This window comes from Typopeltis vanoorti, chromosome 7 (assembly GCF_054136105.1).
Source record: "Typopeltis vanoorti isolate ZY-2024b chromosome 7, IOZ_Tvanoo_1.0, whole genome shotgun sequence".
In the NCBI taxonomy this organism is placed as follows: Eukaryota; Metazoa; Arthropoda; class Arachnida; order Uropygi; family Thelyphonidae; genus Typopeltis; species Typopeltis vanoorti.
The window spans coordinates 8,373,242-8,393,405 of NC_143555.1; the positions used below are offsets into that span (position 1 = coordinate 8,373,242).

The 20,164-nt window shown below is 36.6% G+C and overlaps 1 protein-coding gene across 1 annotated transcript in view; it reads right to left on the reverse strand.

Annotated features, from left to right (window-relative positions):
• Nucleotides 1-490: 490 nt before the first annotated feature.
• Nucleotides 491-20,164, reverse strand: part of LOC150104474 (uncharacterized) — a 291,911-nt gene continuing 272,237 nt past the window's right edge. The window contains exon 12 of the mRNA XM_090395559.1: nucleotides 491-1,215. Coding sequence (XP_090251685.1) covers nucleotides 747-1,215 — 469 coding nt within the window. The 3' untranslated portion in view covers nucleotides 491-746. The remainder of the gene's footprint in view (nucleotides 1,216-20,164) is intronic.

The following is a 20,164-nucleotide window of genomic DNA, read 5'->3' on the forward strand; positions in this document are numbered from 1 at the left end:
ATATCATTTTTTTCTAATTGTTTATCATAACTTTCCAGGCCCATCTGCCTCATATATAGGTGTTATTCCTTACCTTTGTAGGGAATAATACCTTGGGCAATTATAATCTTTGAAGCCTGAAGGCAGAATTGTAGATGGTGATGAATGAATATAATATTAATGATAAATAAAATAGTGAGATAGAACTCCATTTAATCTTAAAGATTTAAAACCTGAGATATAAATAAAGTCTAAAAGCATAAAAATAATGGGATGTGATTAAAAGATACAGTATGAACAAAGAACATATTACACGTGTATATTGTCCATTTTCAAGTACAGTGTGGTTCCTGCTTTTGCACTTGGGGTGGGGGGGGGGGGAGAGAGAGAGAGAGAATAAGAAATAAATCACTGAAACCCTTTGATGTAATTCCTAAACATGCGGTGTAGCTTTTTTTTGTTTGTTCTAATTCACATAGGAGGTTGTGAAATATTTTTTAAGAAAATTAACTCAAACAGTCACAGTTTATTAACAATTTATTTACATGTGTTTTATGTGGGGAAAGGGTGTCAAAGAGAATTGGGAAGTATGTGTATGAAAGAGAGGAAAAAGAAGAGATGTGGGGGGGAGAGAGAGATGTATTTATTTGACATTTCATTCTCTGCTAACAAAAACGTTTTGCACCATACATGTATTATCCTTTCATAATTATTAAAAGATATGCTACGAAGTCTTCTCCTTATGAACAGTATAATTATACCATAAATCATGAATCACTTTCTTCTTCATCTTTATCATTAGCAACCTGGATAAGAAGGGGTGACCTGTGTTTCTGAATCTCACGTTTCTTTCTAAGCTGGTCTAATTTTGATCTTAAGTCTCCTGCTAAACGAACTACTGATCTCATGCCATCTTTTTTGTGAGCACTGACAGTACCTAATTTGTGTCTGAGGTCCTTAACACTGGCCAGCTTATATAAAAAGTCATCATCATCATCCACCTGTTCTACCCTTTGTTCTCTTCTTTGATTCATGGGCTTAATATCAGCTAATCTATTCCACACACTTGATTTATGACTCTCTTTATCAGCTGCCATAAAAGTAGAATTATCACTGTCATCATCATCATCTCTGCTGTTTTCCGTTTCTTCGGTATCACTATCAGAGTAATGGCTTCTTCTTGATAGTTTTGTTGTTCCCAGTCTTTGTTTAATATTCCTTTTATGAGGCTGAAGTCTGAAATTTAAAAACCAGGTAGCAGAGTTTTAAGAAAAATCATAACTACTAAAAGAAACTTGATAAAATCAATGTCTTTTACTGTGAGTATATAAATATATAAAGACTAATGGCTCAATTATTTATATATGAAATTAGATGAATACATACAATAAACAGATGTAACATAATCTGATAAAAAAAAAAATCCACCAATCACCTGCTTTATTTCACTTTATTACAATGTTAACTATATGTCGAATAACTATTAATTTTTATGGAAAAAAATGAAGATGTCAAGATTTCTTTTGCTTAATATCTATGGTTTTATTTATTTACACTAGGATGTTTAAACCAAAATACAATTTGTGAACTGCTAAATCACATTTAAACATAAACACTGTATGTAAAGTGCATTTTCTTTTCTTCGTATATGTAAAGTATTAATATTTTGTTGAAATTATTTAAAGGATTTCATTCAAAATATATAAAACATAGTATGTTTTATATATTTTGGTTTTTCTGATGATAGTATTTATTAATTTTATACAGCCATATTAGATTTGGAGTATGTTTCAAAGCTTCTGTTGCTTCTAAGAACAATCTCTCCGACTTGTAAGAGTTTATGTGCAGTACTTTTGTTTTCTTCCAGTTGATTCTGTGTGCAGGGGTATCCAAACCATGGTCTGCTAGGCCCGACTTCCCATAGTGATAGTGCCAGATGTATCTTTTATGTTCACAGTTCTTCCTATTTGGCCTTAGTAAGCTTAATCACATGAGCAGGGTACTTCGTAGACTCCTGGATGTGATAAAGGAGGGATGCTGTCCTTGGGTGAATGGATAAGAGTTGCTAATTTGACACATGGTCTGAATACTGTGCATAGTTCATATTTATTAAGAATTCTAGATATCTTTTCTGATGTGCCTTTAAGTATGGGATAGTGACTGTTTTGTTGTGGTTCACTGTGGTGGATAGTGGGAGGGGTTTCTTAGGAGCATTTATTATTTTGTTTATCTTATGGGGATTATAGCCATTGGCCAAGAAGGTGTGGCATAAGTGAGTCAGTTCAGCAGTAAGAGCATTGTCATTGAAACAGATTGCTCTTGCTCTGTGGGTTAGAATTTTAAAATACCATACTGTTGAGAAAGGTGATGGTGTGATTGTTTATGTAAATATCTCCCTGTATGTGTAGGTTTTCTAAAAACTGAAAATGATAAGGAACCATCTAGAAGACGTGTGATAAGTGTATCCAGGAAGGGCAGACAGTTATTAGCTTCCAGTTCCATTGTAATGTGGATTTTAGGATGTTGGCTATTTAAATGCACTAAGAATGTTTCCAATGTCCCTAGGCCATGTGGCTAAATAGCAAGCACATCGTCAACATAGCATAGCCAAAGTGTTGTTGGTTTGAGAGTGGCTATTGATAGCTAGTTTTTCCAGGTGTTCTATGTAGAAGTTGGCTGGGGGGGGGGGAGACCCCAGAGCTGTCCCATCTAATTTTTTGTATATTTTCCCTTTCCATGTGAAATATCCTGCATGTGAATTTAAATAATTCAAATATATCGGGGGGGGGGGGTGACTTTAGTAGATTAAAGGATTCAATTAGTGGTACATTTATGAATAGTGAGGAGATATCAAAGCTCACCATTAAGTCTGAGCTTTTTAAAGTATGGTGTTCTAAAATGCTTTTTAGGTGGGCAGAATTTTTGACAAAGGAGGGAGAATTGTTTGTGAGAGTGGCTAGTAGCTTGGCTAAATGTGCAGCCAGTTTGTATGTGGGACTATTTATACTATCCACAATAGGGCATAAGGGTGTACCTTGTTTGTGAATTTTTGGTGCTCCATATATCTTAGGTGTTTTAACATGGAAGGGCTTGAGTTTGTTTCTTTGGGCCAGGAAGTGACATTTATCAGTAAATGTCACTTCCTGGCCCAAAGTGACCAGGAAGTGTGTTGGTCACTTGTTGGTGGGATTGCGATCTACAATTTTGTATGTTGACTGATCTTGTAAAAGTGTGTGCATTTTGTTTTCATATTCTGTTGTGTCCATCAACACGGTTGCATTCCCTTTGTCTGCTTTTGCTATGATAATCTGGTTATTATTATATAACTCTTTTAGAGCAATGATTTCCTTATGAGGGATATTATTTCTGGGAGGCTTACGCTTGATTAGGATGTTGGCTACATCTAAACGTATGTTATTGGCTATTGCTGGAGGCAGGTCGTATATTCCACATTCTACGGAAGACATTATTTCGGCTTTTGGAACTTGTTTAGGAGAAACGGCAAAATTGTGCCCTCGAATTAAAATACTAATGGCTTCTTTGGTTAAGGTGAGCGATGATAAATTCACCATGACACTATCTTGTAACTGCAGTCGTTGTATAGCACTGTGTTGTGGTTGGAGATTTTCAAACTTTTTCTGGTGCCGGATTTTGACTATGTTGAATTCTTTTTTTTTTTTAGCCATTGCGTCGGTGATGTTGTCTAGGATCTCCCATAGTTCCGTGTTTAAAATATTACATAATAATTCACGTAGCACGTTGATGGTTGAATTTAATCACACGAGCAGGGAACGAAGTACCCTGCTTGTGTGATCAAGCTTACTACGGTCAAACAGGAAAAACTGTGAACATCCACATCACTGAACATAAAAGATACATCCGGCACTATCACTATGGCAAGTCAGGGCTAGCAGACCATGCTTTGGATATCCCCACACAGAATCAACTGGAAGAAAACAAAAGTTCCGCACATAAACTCTTACAAGTTGGAGAGATTGCTCTTAGAAGCAACAGAAGCTTTGAAACATACTCCAAATCTCAACAAATATGGCTGTATAAATTTGCCTAAGATCTAGGAGACAGTCATCTTAAGACATAACCAGTACTGGCTTTTTCTCTGTTTTTTAGGACTTTAGTCTTTGTGTAGTAACTGCAAATTTTTTTTTTTCAGATAGAGGGCGCCTAATTAGCACTTTAGTCTTTGTGTTGCTGCTACAATTTTGTTAAATTAGTCCGTTGATTACACCATGTTGTTGTAGTCTCGCGTATTGTGACAAACTGTTTTTTGCTCTGAAAATGCTGGTTATAACACCGGCGAAATATCAGCAATAAGTGAATAAATTATTATTTACTAATAATTTTGTGTTCTGATATATCATCATCAAATTCCTGCCATGTACCCTCAAGGGGTGTCCAGGATATGATAGTACTACATGAAAAATTTACATCATTACTAACTTCCTATCTACAATTTTCCTCCAAATCAGTCTGTTACTTGTCAAGATTCCAACATTACCAGATCTTATATTTCTATCATCTAAGGCAGTGCTTCCCAAACTGTGGGTTGCGGCCCCCTTGGGGGCTGTAGGTTTTGTTGAGGGGGCCATGAAATAATGAAAACAAAATTAAAATGTTTTAAGACTAAGTAGATTTTTTTTATTTTAAAAGAAATGTATTTAACCTTTTATTATTTCTTTTTTGTTATTTTTTATATTTTAATGGAAATATTCACACATTAGTGTTGGTTCACAAACTTTGCTTCCTGCGTATTTCGGCGCTTAATGAATATTAGTAAATATTGCTTATTTATATGTCTCATTTCAAAGTAGTGGTTAATTGTATTTACTTTGAATGCTCGCCAGGGAAGCTCCAAATCTTCCTGTCCCTTTCATCACGCGTTCGTAATCAGGGACTGTTGATATTGACTCTATATACATATCAAAACTCGGTTTATATTATCACTGTCATCCGAGCTAGTTTTCTGTTACCAATAAAAGTTTCGCATATACTTCACACATGAAAAAAAAGTTTAAATAAGTTCAAGGAGATAGTAACTCGCTTGCAGTAGTAAACAACACACCCTCCCTAACAGCTACTATACTGCAGAGGCAATGAAAACAAGTACTTTTATTATGCCAGTGAATAAGGTATGAGGAGTCTGTGTAATATATTTCTCAACAAATAGTGCAATTAGAGACAACTGGGATAAAAACACACTAATTAATGACTCACATGTCCCCTCATACAGAAACAGTGCTGTATAGACTGAAACAAAACCATATGTTGCATGGGCAAACACAGTATCTAACTAAAAACTATTGTTATTAATTAGATGTGTGTGAGTTCGATTTCCCAAGGCAGCAATAAAATTCAACTGAACGTGTTAAAATTTGGAAAAGTGTTAAAACTAAGTAATATATATATATATAATGAATGTTATGGCAGTTTCACATATGGAATTCGGTTGAAGAGAGTTAGCATTTCAACTCAATTGTCTATGCTTTTATCTTTCGATTGCGCGATCTTTTGTTAATACCGCACCAATCATATGCACGTGTTTTAATAACCTGCCTTTGCTGTCTGTTTCACGTTAGGCTTAATTACCGTAAAGGGAGAAAAGTCACAAAAGAGAAAAATGTTCCTGGTCCGGGGATTCCCTTATTCAGGTAATATTCACTAATTTCATGTTATCAGTCTGTGGTGTGCCAGTATCGGTAAGTGGTGATATTATTTGATATATTTTACATTAAAAAATTTAACCCTGAGATGGATAAGTGGCTGATAAAAAATTAAAAAAAAAAAAATCCCGTGAACAATCAGAAACAGACTCAAAAAAAAGGACAGAATTTCATATTTTACCAGAACAGCCCGCATCGTCTTCAGAACCAAATGGTAAGAGATAAAATATGTAATATATGCACTTGATTTTTGCAATATTCGTTGGGTATGTTTTGTATTGAATATAAATACAATAAATATTATAATAATATATCTCTCTATTACGATTTTTTTTCGAGGGGGGCCGTGAAATATTTTAATTTTCGCAAAGGGGGCCCTGACATCCAGAAGTTTGGAAAGCACTGGTCTAAGGCAGTTTGTACCGTATCAATCCACCTATATCTGGGCTTTCCTCTGGGCCGTTTTCCTGCCAACTTGGCAGAGAACACTTGTTTTGCTAATCTTTCCTCGCCCATTCTGTTTACGTGACCATATCACCTGAGATTAGCTCTGCTAACGCATTCTTGGATGAAGACAATGTCAAGTTCTTTCCTAATATCCTCGTTTTTAATATGATATTGCCATTGATGCCATTTGTTCACACCTCTAATCTTTCTTAGGACTCTCATATCTGCGGTCTCTAGTCTTTGGTCAAATGTTTTACTTCTCACCCAGCTCTCAAATCCATAAGTTAAAACTGGTTTGAACACTGTCTTGTATACAGCTAATTTAGTGTTCTACTAATTTCTCTCTTATTCCATATGAACTTATTCAATTGACTTCCTACCATACCGGCTTTGTTGATTCTGTTGTCTATTTCCATATTTAATTTACCATCTTCACTAAAAATCGTGCCTAAGTAGCTGAAATGTTTTAACTTGTTCCACAGGTTCTCCATTTACAACACATTAGACATTTTCAATGATTCTGCCTATTTTCATTGTCTTTGTCTTTTTATTGCTGACCTTCGTACCATATCTATTACAACAATTATTCAATTTAGTCAGAGAATGTTGCAGACTTGTAGGGATTAATTTAGAAGTATAACATCGTCTGCATAAAGCAAAGAGCTGACATTAACATCTCCAAATTTGATATCATGTTTAATACCACTTTCCTTCATAATGTGATCCACATAGATAATTAATAACAGAGGGGATAATGTACATCCTTGTCTCACACCAGATTTAACATTAAACCATCTTCCTGTACTTCCTTCAATGCTAACTGCTGACTTACAACTCAAATAAAGACTAAGTATTTCTTGATATAATGCCCCATTGACACCATATAACTGCAGCGTATTGAATAGCTTCTCTCTTGGCACCTTGTCATATGCCATTTCCAGATCGACAAAACTTAAATACACATCTTTGCTATATTCCTGTGCTTTCTCGACTATTTGTCCTAAATTGAAGATCTGATCCTGACAGCCTCTATTTGGCCTGAATCCAGCTTCTTCTTCTTCCACAATTCTTCTCAACCGTTTCTCAAGTATACTTGCACATATCTCACCAGGAACACTCAGTAGGGATATACCTCTGTAATTCTCACATTCAGTTTTATTTCCCTTTTTATATATGGGTACTATGAGAGTTCTACTCCAATCATCAGGAATTCGTCCTTCTGTCCAGGCATTCTGAACTATGCAGTGCAGTCACTGAAAGACTTTTATACCACCATACTTCAGCATTTCTGGTCGAATATCATCTATTCCTGCTGCCTTTCTACATTTCAAGCCTTTGATGGCTTTTTCCACTTCAAGTATGGATATGTATTCCTGACTGCAAGCCTAGTCAGTGTTTTTTTTTATCACTGTGCTGTCATCACTGCTTGTTTCATTTAGCAAATTTTCAAAGTAATTACTCCATGCTTCAAGCATATCTTTTTCTCCTGTTTTCATGTCACATTTATCATCTCGAACTCCTTTTACAGCACTCTTTCCTCCATTCCTAAGCTTCTTCAACAACCTCCAGAATATTTTGCCACCTTCTTGATATTTATTTTCTATGGTCTTGCCAAAGTCCAAACTAGTTTTACACAGCATTTAGCTTTCTTACATTTGTCTCTGTATTCTCTAAGATATGCTTTCTTCTTTCTTCTTTCCTTGACTGCCTCTTTATCTTTCTGTGTCCACCATGGAGTGCTAATTTTTCTACCCTTGCAGACAACTTCGCCACATGCCTCTCTAGCTGAATCAATCAGGGTTTTCTTCAAGGCTTGCCACTGAATCTCCAAGGTTTGGTTCCTGTTCTCAAACTCTTTAATTTTTTCTTAAATAATCTTTGTGTATTTTAGTCTACAGTTCACATCTGAGAGCTGCTCAACTTTTATTCACTTTAAAACTTTCTTACACGTCATTCTTTTCAATATGAAATTCAATTTTATCCTGCTCAAGAGTAAATAGTGATCACTTCCAATTTCAAATCCTCTGTACACTCAGGTGTCCTGCACCAGTGAGAAAACATCACTATCAACAATAGCATAGTCAATGAGACTTTTCTTATTCCTTGTATCTTCTCTCCATGTGAATTTGTACACATTTTTATGTTGGAACATGGTGTTAGTAATAACTAGTCCATGTCCTGAGCAGAAATCCAACAGGTATTTGCCATTGTTATTAGCTTTGTTCTTTTCTCCAAAATTTCTCAAAACATTTTTGTATGTCTGACAATCACTTCCTACTCTGCTATTTAGATCCCCAACAAGGACCAACTTTTCCTTTTTCATTGTGTCAGTAGCTTTCTCTAGAGCCTCAAAAAATTCCTCCACTTCTACCTTAGTAGAGCCTTCTGTGGGATCACAGGCACAAATAAGTCTCATTATCTAGTTCCCCATTCTGATATTTGTCCAAATCACTCTACTTGACACTGCCTGCCATTTAAGAAGATGAGCCTCGTATTTTGTGTTGAATACTATGGCTACTCCTTCTTTTCCTTGATTGTCATTTGCTGAATATAACATTTTGTATTTATTGTTCAGAAAGATCTCACCAGTTTTTGTCTTTTTTGTTTCAGTCACCCCTATTATGTCGATCTGGCACTTATCTAATTCCTCAGCTAGCTCAATTTCTTTGCCATTCAGGCTTCTTATGTTGATAGTACCAATCTTTAACCCTGGTGATGTTGAGTTGGGGTGTGTTTTGAGATTTGTTCCAGTAGCTGACTTTTCGCTGTTCACCCTGGTTCCCTGGCGAAAACAATGGGGACCTTATTTAACCAGGCGATGCCCCAACCGGCATGAAATTTTGTCATGTTGTACCATCATTTTGTATTTTGGTTTAACCAATAGGAATCCAATTTGGTCGGATTCCAAATTGCCAGCCCATCCTCATTCGTTCAGTATCCAGGTAGATACCCAAAAGGGTGCACCACGAGAAGGTGAGGATTGGACATTAGGTCAGAAGCCCTAGTCAGTTCTCCTCATTCCTTTAAAGGCTATGTGGAGGTCTCCTCTCAGTTATACAGCTTTGACCCTTAAGCACTCCTGTTCTGATATATACCATCAAAAATAAAACAACAAATATTTAAAACATGGTCAGAGAGCAGATTCATATTAATACTTTTAATACAGCAATATTAGTGACCTAATCAATAATTTAACATAAGTTTGTTATATATTAAGGCTAAGATCCTAATAATAATTTATAATGAGCTGTTAGGAGAACAAAAAGTTATATGGGTAGAAAATATGCCATTCATATTCTTGGAATTTTACACCACCATAATTGTTAAGATTAGAGTGGTTGATAAGAATTTCACACACCTCTTTAAATTTATGCTCATACCATGTTTTGGTACAATGTAAGCAACAAGTGCTTTTCCAGTCAGTTCTATTTAGAGAATTCAGGGCATGATCAGAAAGGCCAGATTTACCATCGTTCTTAAATTTAATGTACCGTTTATGCATCCCCCATTTTTTTTCTTCTTTTCAGATAGGAATTGTGCATCTTGTGTCACCTATGTAGGGCAAATGACAGGTGCAATGAATACAGTATACTCCAGGGGGGACCAGTGGATCCTTGGATGAGTTGAATAAGCTGAATGCCACCTTTAAACCTAATGCAAAATTAAAGACCTTATTCAACTCATCCAACTATGAGTTGCATAAGTTCATTTGCCTTTGAAGCCTCTCCACCAATATTCTCTAATTTTTGCCAGCCCATGTGTGAATGAAAAACATTTTGTGCATATGTTTCTAGTCTCAGTAGTCTATGCATGTTGTTCTCTGATGCTGTTGTTACCATTTCAGCACATTTATCCAGCCACTCAAATTTAAATATGCAGTTCTTTTCTACTTTCATTTCGACAATGGCATTTTAAGGGTTTAACACACTAAAACCGCTAATATAATATTTCTCATATTAATGTTGCCCTTTTTCATCTAGCTATAACCTGTAAAATTGCAAGCACTAAATTAATTTGCTTAATTCCATATAGCCACAAAAATCCATCACTGTTTGTAAGAGTGACTATACTGTCTAGCCAGCCTTTCTCAATCCTTTTACCCTGGAGAACCCTTGCATAAAAATTATTCTATCTTTATGTTTGTTTATTTATATATTATATGATATATCTTTTATACATGATTTATACAATGTTTATTTTTTTCAATCATGACATCATGTGGAAACCCTAGCAACATCTCGCAGCACCCTGATTGAAACACCCTGGTCTAGACAGTGGACGCTATTAACAAATATTCCCCTGAAACTTGCTGACATCAGCTTCAGTTCACCCACACAGGGCAGGCTAAAAGTAACTAAGAAAAGTAGAGTGTATTAAGTTGGAATGGGTTGGAGTAATATTAGAGTGGAAACACTGAAGAAATTACTAAATAAAGTAAGTGATGAGTCCTGTATGATTTATCATATGATTTCTTTTTATAGTATATTCAAAAATGATTGACTGTAAATTAGAAATTTTGAAAGCAAAAATTTTAGATACAATTACTAGATACATGAGTTGTCTTTTTCACTGGTGTTCAGACGGCTTAGAGGGAACATTGCTCTCCACCACTTCCACATCCCCAAGAAACTTAGGCAACTAAATCTGTTCATAATAGTCCAGATGCAGTGATATTAAAAGCCTTATTAATACAGATAATAACCTCCTTATCCATGCTTGTTAGTGTATAAACATCCAAGTGATCCTTTGGGTCATTTTATCCATTTCTGTTACATGCTTTCTAAACTTCAATGCCCTGACAACCATCAATCCCAAATCCCTAGCCTTAAAATTTAGTGCAGTGCACACAATCCTTTGCCAAGTTAAACTGGTGGTTATTATCCTTTGCTCAAACTACCAATCTATTTACCAGCCAATATGATAAAGTTGATGTAGAAATCCTGTCAGATTTCTACATCATTAGTAACTACTGACCTTCCCAGTTTCAGCATTATTAGAAAACAACTAGATATTCCCTTAATTAAGTCATTCCCAATAACATTAATATACAACCTGAACAGAAGCAATCCATGTACAGAACCCTGTGGTCAACACTTGGTTTTAACTGCTTTCTCTTTTATTTATTTCTACTGTACACTCTTTTCTGTTGAAGTTTCTGGAACAAAATCTATGTGAAACTGGAATAAAAAAATACTGCGCCAGACCAAGCTAGCATTATCAAAGGCACTTGAGCGATACCTACTCAGCAAAGAGTGAGAATAACAAGACCATAGAATGACACTCAGTGGTATTCTTCCATGATTCATGCTGGTAGAAGGACAGGGCAGTGCACCAAAATTTGTGCAAGATCACACTATAACTTCTATTTTAGTTAACCAGGTTCTATAGAACTTCAACTGTAATAAATTTAATTTAATCCTTTATCCAAGTGTAACAAACAAAGTTTGTGCCTGAAAATATCTTCAGGACTGAGGTAAGGTAGTGCAACACCAGGAAACTCTGGGCAAAGGTGGACCAAGCTCTCATCACTCCTTGTCTCAGTATCTCCCATATAATGCAACGCACATCTCCTTGCGGACATGTATACTGCTATGCATTAAGGGAAGGGCCACTACCCAGACCGGTTTCAACTTTTATTGCGGTCTCGTCAGTGGGAGGCAGACCCAAACATGGGGATACTAAGGCAGAAGCAATAGGAGAGGTCATATTTACCTATAGGGGTTGCCAACAGGTGTACCATCTTATTATTGAATTACTCTGGATTTAGAGAAAGATGTTGGAAGTTGATTTTTCACTTGGTTAGACCATAATAAATTTAAGTTAAGGGGATAATAAATCCCGTATTATTTTATTTTACAGCCGGGTAAGAAACTCGGAGATCAAAATCTAAGAGTTTCATGCCAAAGAACTATCAGCGAGTCCAAGCGTAAGTCATCACTTGGGTAGTACACTAGGCAACTCGTGTTAAAGTATCCGGCTGTAAAATAAAATAATACGGGATTTATTATCCCCTTAACTTAATTTATGTTGCCAGAAAAATAGCCTTTTGGCTTTATTATAATAAATTTAGTTTAATCCTTTATCCAAGTGTAAGCAAACAAAGTTTGCGCCTGAAAATATCTTCAGGACTGAGGTAGATAGTGCAACACAGGCAACTCCGAGCAACAAAAACAACTTCAACTGCTTCTGGGAACAATCTCTGTGCCTCAAGTTCCACAGAACTTAGTTAGTACAATAGAAATAATGGTGCAATCCTGAAGAGCACAACTGTTGCTCTCAATGCATATGAACATTCTAGTTCTCTAAGCCTTTCATTTTCTCAGTCTTCAATGAGTGTGTATTGTTCAAGTGCCTTTAGCAATGCTAGCTTGAGCTGGCATAATGCCAGCTTGCATTACACAAGCTCATGTTTTACAAATGCACCCCTCTGAGTTTGTATAATAAGTGCTCCTGTGGAATTCTATCAAATGGCTGGACAAAATTGAGAAGTATCAAGATACATCCATGCCCCCTTAGCCTGTTGTCACTCTATTAAAACATGAGCAGACTGCTAAAGCAAGATATACCTTTAACAAAATCAACCTGTCCTCTTGTAAAGAATCCTAGCTGTCTATCTACTTTATGGCTGCTAGTTATAATCAGCCTCTCCAATACCTTGATGACCACCCAGAGATAATTGATTGCTTGATAATTATTGCATCACTCCTAGCTCCACTCTTACATAATGGAATTATCTTGCTTTTTTCTCAGTTCATGCATAATTCTTAATGAATCATGCATGTGCTGAGACACAAGTTGAACAACCAGGTCAAGGATATTGCTAACTCTCATGTATATTCCTTCAGCACTCACATATAATATCCCATCTATTCATTTTGTCTAGTTCCCCTAAGAATTCAGAGAGCTAATGAATTTGCCTGAAACGAACAAAAGTGAGCATTTAACAATTTGGCTATTTCTAGTGCATCTGATACTTTCTTACCATCCACATTCAATAAGGTTATTCTTCCTTTTATTTGCTGTATAGTGATAAAATTCTCTTGGATTACTCTGACCTGATTGAGTAACTTCTTTTCATAGTTCAATTGTCTTCATCACCATGGCTATTATTCTCCTGGTTGTGATTTATACTTCTAAGATTGTCACTGCTTCCTTCAAACATTTTTTTACTACTTCCCATGCTGTTGATACCTCTGTCATGCAGCTTCTCATGCCAAGCACCGCTTCAAGCTGCCTTCTCAGTTTATTATAACCACCTACCTTTTGGTCCTACATATGCTCCTTCTTAGTCAAAATTCTCACCCAAGTCATAACTACATAATCATTCTCACTAACTGCAGGCATAACAGGGACCTCATTAATAAGAAAATTCTCAGATGCTGTTACTAGCTCCAATGTTTTTGTGCCATGAGTCCCTTCAGTAATTTGCTACTCAAGGCAGATTCTCCTCCATAAACATATAAATTCTCTTTCCTGTCATTTTATATGTTTTCTTCTCTCTCCGACATATATCCCCACAGTCTAAATCACCCAGAATTATAGCTTATCTTGAATCCATGAAGTTTATCTGTGTATGCAGTTGTCCTCTTCAGATGACTTAGGCCAATGGCAGCACCTAACCATGTATTCTGCCCTATTAACCTTTATTTTGCACAAAACAGCCTTAAACTCATTGCTGGTATTACTCCTACTACCAATGCCAGTGAAGATTTCTACTCTGGTTGGATTTAATTCTAGTGCAAATGAAAGCCAAGAAGTCTTTCATAACCCATTCTACTCAAAATTCTAATCCACTTTCCAAGTCTTAATTCAACAAAAGAGTGTAGTAAAGTGGTTGAAAGAGAAAATAATTCAGCTTATCACAGGTAGCTTGCAACAAGAATCCCAGCTACATATTCAGCATATGCTGAAGCACACAACAAGTGCAACAGCAAGAGATGCAGTCTGAAAAATGTATAATGCAAATTCTACTAGAATAATATCTTGAGAGATGTTTTTCTAACAAATCCTAATCTGATTTCATAAGGACCAATAGCAAAAAATTTGCCTTCTGTTCAAGTGGAAACTGTGCCATCTGGTCCTTTGTGAAGGACATCAGACAACTTCTGCTCACCTCTATTTCCACATCTCTCTCTCTCTCTCATATCTAGATGGCATTACAGCAATTACAGCTAAAGATAAAGCTGATCTTCAGGCATCATTAAGCTCGAATTCCAGGAAATTGAGCACCATATGTTTCCTGGTTTTATTTATTTTTCATTTTGGTGAAAAGACATCAGAAGAATGCTTAACAACTTTAGACACTAAAAACGTTTATGGTCCAGATGGTATCTCTCCAATTGTACCAAGCACTGTGCTCCAGGACTAACATATCCTGTCTCACCACTACATTCTTCTATACTAGTACTTATTCCAATGAATGGAGGCGAACATACATCCAGCCTATTCCAAAATCTGAAGACATAAGTATGTAGTCAAAATACTAGCCAACTACCATCGCTTCACTCCTCCTAAAATAATAAAGATAGCTATCGACAGTCAACTTCTTTATTATCTAGAGACCTACAAGTTAATCAGCAATCACCAGTATGGATTCTCCCAATCTAGAACCATGGCTGACCTCATCCTGCTTCATCCAACACTGGACACATGACATAGAAAGTGTGGAGAAGCCTGTACTATTGTTCTTGACACTCAGAGAGCTTCTGATTGTGTTCTATCACCCACTCTCTTTCTCTTCCACATAAATGACCTACTCATTCAACAAATGCAGTGCACAGTCGTTCTAAGTGCTAAGCTTTAAGATCATCTGCACCCAATGCTATAAATAATGATCTCTATTCATCTTTCAGTGGGGCAAGGATAAGCTGGTCATGGCCTTCGATGTTACCAAAATGCAGTCTTGCCTTTTCTCTCTTAAAGAATATCTCAACTCACCTGCCCTTACCTATGATACACAAATTAACAGACAGGGTCAGATTTCCCCCCCCCCCTATATTAACCATTACCTCCAACTTCACCTGGTATAAACACATAACATCGTCTTATCACTCAGTCTCAAAATAACTTGGCATTCTTTTTATCTCAACATGCTATTTTTCACCAATCTAGCTACTAACTTGATCATTACCAAATCTAAAATTAAGAGAATACTGTTCACATGTTTATGATAGTGCACCTAAAACCTTTCTACAAATTCTTGATGCTGTCCAGAGGGAAGAAATCTGGCTCACAGATGATCCCTCCCTCATTACCTTCAACCTCGGTTTCATAGATGTACTCTCTCAGTTATGCGTCTTTTCTACAAGTATTTCCATGGACATTGCTGCAATGCACTCACAACCATCATCTCCCCCCCTGCCCACACTCTGTTAGATCTGTTAATTCAAGAGTAGCAGCTGCCCAACATCCCTTTCCAGTACGACTTCAAACACATTGAATGTGCTTTCTTCCTCTTTTATTCCATTTACCTCTATCCTCTGGAACAACCTTCATCATGAAGCGTTTCTTAGCAACTACAATCTTCAAGAAAAATGTCATGTGCTATAGCCTCTCCTACTCCTTGAGTATGTGTTTGATATCAAATAATCATTTAGTAATACTTCCCTTACCTTTCCTTCTTTAAATATGTTGAGCCCATGACATTCTATTCCTGTCATGATAATGTCCATCGCGTACAGTTTCTTAACTAGTTTGATTCCGTTAACAAGATGGATTCATATCCATAGCATTTATTATTATGATAATAAGTTTACCAAAAAAAAATTAAGAGACTGAGTGAGAGAACAATGAATTCAAACTAATATCTTTATTTATAAATAAATAATGTCCGTATAAAATGCCTGTATGTTGCAAGCACTATATATGATTCAGAATTATAGATAAAACTTATATTCTTAAAAGGTCCAAAAACTCGACATCAGAAAAACTAAAACCATAACCATCAAATTCATGTCAATTTCCTTTCTTCCAAAATCATAAAATGTGATAAGAGCAAACAAACAAACCATTAAAATCAGTTAGCTTCTTTAAATTTAATATGCATGTTTTTCCTCTTTCAACAGTGTTTTTCTTGCAAATTGTATCTTGAATGTGAACATGTTTCATCATGTCTCCTTTAGGGATATATTAGTTTCTCTTCTGTTTCCTCAGAAATGCAGCAAAGAGATCATTTTAAAGTTCCTTTTTTTCTTCTTTTTCTGAAAAGTTCTTCACTATCCTTGAACACACACAGAGAGAGAGAGAGAGAGAGAATGATTTCTTCTGTGTTTAGAACAAGTTTGCTGCTCAATATATTTAAAAGGAACTGTGTATTGCTTCAGGAAAAAACTATATAACCTCTTCAAACAAACTGCTTTATTCACATTTAAAATTAGCCTCCTCTGAAAATTCATCTGTTAATTTGGGAGCATTGTTTGCTTCCCTCCTCCAACGATTCTTTTACATGTCTCCTTTCTGATGTAAAACAAATATCTTTCATTTACATTATATTTCTCCTCAAAAATTCCAACTTCCAGAACTTATTTTGTTCTAATCAACAGCTGTTATTTTTTTCTCACTTTTCTGATTCACACGAAAACTAGCCCTACCACTCCTCAAGTCATTTCTTTCTTATGAAGTTCTCTCTACCTCTGTGTCATTATTACTCATAATTTTGACCACTTAATGTAACGCACATGTCCGTATTTTTGCACAGCTAACCAGACACATCTACTTTCCCCGATTGTTCACATTCACTCTTTCGGTGAATAATGTTTCCAAGCTAACACCAAACTAATTCAAGCGTAATCCATCTGCTACCACAAATCATTTGAACCATCAAAATCACCCCACACACACACAACAATATATTGTACATTATTTCTCTTACACAGTCTTCTCCCTGAATCATTCAGGGAGAAGCTTAACCTTGCCAATATGTAGCAGAAGACCAATAATAGTAACTTTTTTTTTTGCCCTGCTCAACAGCTCTATCTTCTTTCAAGCCATTCATTCTAACCAACAGAATCATATCATCCACTCCACTTTCTTATATATAAGCTATGTCATGCCATAATCATTGATCTGGGAAAACATGCTTTGTTGCTGATTTGTTCAGACACAGACACATATGGCACTTCCCACTAATGAAAATGCCATATGCTACCATATTATTTTTCATGTGGTTTGATTTTCTTGTCTTCTTTTACTTCTATAAATTGTTTCAATTCCTATCATACCCTTTCTTCTATTTGCCAAGCACTTTTGTAGTCTCTCGAAGTACATGATGTTGTCAAGCATGCACTGAGGCCTCGAAATTTCCAACATTGTGCTTAACTTTTTCTATTGCTTTCAATATCACCTTTTGTGTATACACACTTTTTTCACACCACTATCAACACATCATAACACTTTCATTCACACTCCCTTTCTTGCAGGTATAACAGACTGCCATACCATCTGAACCATTCCATTCATATTCAACTGGAGGCGCTAGTGTCCTTGGTAAATGTGGCGGTCGAGTTTAGCTAGTCTAGAAAACGTGTTTTTAAAGTTAAATATAGTGTGGCTTTTTGTCACAAATTGTGCTGCAATTGTGCATCGGTTAGAAACAAGTCTCCTTCAGTGGTATTATTGTTTAGAACTGTGTTGTATATATTGTGTTTTCACTGCCGTTTGTTTCACTATATCAACGTGTAAAGATGGCGTCCAACAAGAAACGTATGTCAGCGGCGCGCAGGACTTCTACTACTACACGAAAGGCTGGCTCAGAGTTAGATTTTTCGCAATGGATGCGTTGCGGAAACTGCTATATGTATGCACCGAAAAATGTGAAGGATCTGTGGTCGGTCTGGCAAAATGAGAAGAACGAAAATGTCGACGTATGTGAGAAGTGTCGGGATAGGCTGGAGCGTTTAGGAATGGAAGCTGACATCAGGACCATAGCGGAAGAACTTCGGCGGGAGTTTATGAAAATGAAAAATGACCTTCATCTTCTTCATGAGGAAGTGGAAGTGATCGGTAAGGAGATACTGGAAGTTAAAGCTGAGTTTAATGTGTTAAACAGAGAAATTAGGACTATAGAGATTACTTTAGCTGAAGTAACTAGAACAGGATTACATATGGGTGAGTCTTTGGTGAATGATTCAGTAATAAATAGTATGGGAGTGATTGGGAGTCAACATAATAAAACCACAAGTGGCCTAGAAGAAATGAGATGTAGTGAGAGTGGGGGGGGGTAAGTAATAGAGAGTTGAGTAATGAAGCTGGGAGAGTCATGCTGAATAGTGTAGAGAATGAGTCCATGAGTGTGGACTTGAATGAAGTTAAGAGTGGAAAAATATATGGTGATTCTATGATTAAGGGTATGGAGAGTGGTATGCATGAGGAGTGCTTGGCTGATGGGACAATAGAAAGAGTGGCTTTAGCAATAAAGAGAAGGCAGGAAGCAGACAAGATGATAGTTATGGTGGGTACGAATGACCTGAGAGGTAGTATAAATCGGGTAGGAAAAGATTTAAGAACATTATTAGATATTGTGAAGAGGAAAAGTGTCAATGGGAGAATAGTGTGTGTGCTGCCTCGTTTTGACAATTACGAGTTAAGTAGATGAGCAATGATAATGAATGATATGATTGCAAGAATGTGCAGAAAAAGAGGTCTGGAGTTTGTTGATGTTTGGAGTGTATTTGAAAGGAAAAGGCAGTTGTATGCTAGAGATGGACTGCATCTTAACATGGAAGGACATAAGCGATTGAAGAAGTTATTGTTTTCTGAACAGGTTGAAGTTATTGGGCAGGGAAACTAATATTGAAAAGGTTGAGTGTAAGAGAGAGAAACTTTAGCACTGATTGTGTATTTATTGATCCTTATAGGTAGAATAAATTGCAGAAGAGAGGGGATAAAAATCGGCATAGGACTACGGTAGTTAGTGACTTATATATCAGTTCTAAAGCCAGTACAAGATCTAGAGGGAATCTGCAATTTTTGTATACCAATGCTAGAAGCATTCGAAATAAGAGAGAAGAATTTTTGGCATTAGTCAGTGAAATCTCACCAAAAGTTGTAGGCATTAGTGAAACTTGGCTGTCAGCAGAAGATGTGGTCACTGGAATTGAATGTGATGGGTACAGTATTTTCAGGGAGGATAGAGAAGATAGAACAGGAGGAGGAGTACTGTTGATGATAGCTGATGTGTTGCAGCCAAAGAAAGTAGTATATCATGATGATAGACATGTGAATGAGAATTCATTTGAGGCATTCTGGTGCGAAATAGTGACCAACGCAACCAAATATACAGTTGGATGCTGCTATAGGCCAGGGAGTACGGGAGGAGATATTGAATTCATGCATCAGCAACTTAGTGCAATGAGTGAAGGCTTAGTGATTATTATGGGGGATTTTAATTATGGTGATATAAATTGGAAGGAGGAAATATCACGTAGCAAAAAGGAAATGGAGTTCATACATCTTCTACGAGATAATTACTTGAAACAGCACGTAACTGAAGGGACACGTGGTGTGAGAGTGTTGGACCTGGTTATTGGTTCAGAGGTTATATGCATAAGTAAGGTGTCCTCGTTACCTTCAGTTGGTGAAAGCGATCATGTGGTATTGACTTGGGAGGTTGCAAAATCTGTGGATTTTTCTATTAAGAAGGGGTATGTACGGAACTACAGGCTAGGCAATTATAACAAGCTTCGGAGTGAGCTTGCAGCCATCCCATGGCAGAACATATTGCAAGGGAAAGATGTTAGCAGTGCTTGGGATAAAATCAGCGGGTATCTGAGGAAAGCAATATCAGATTGTGTCCCCATGGTCAGGAGGTCAAACAAGGCAAGCATTAGATGGATGAGCAGTAGTAGTATCAAGCTTGAACTGCAAAAAAAGAAAATGTTATGGAGAATTTACAAGGAGATAGGTGATCAGGACACCCATGAGCAGTACAAGGCTCAAGCTAGGAAGGTTACCAGCATAATAAGAAAAGCTAAATCAGATTATGAGAAGACCTTAGCCAAAGAGATCAAGAGTAATCCCAAAGAGTTCTTCCGCTATGTGGCAAGTAAGAGGAAGAATGACTT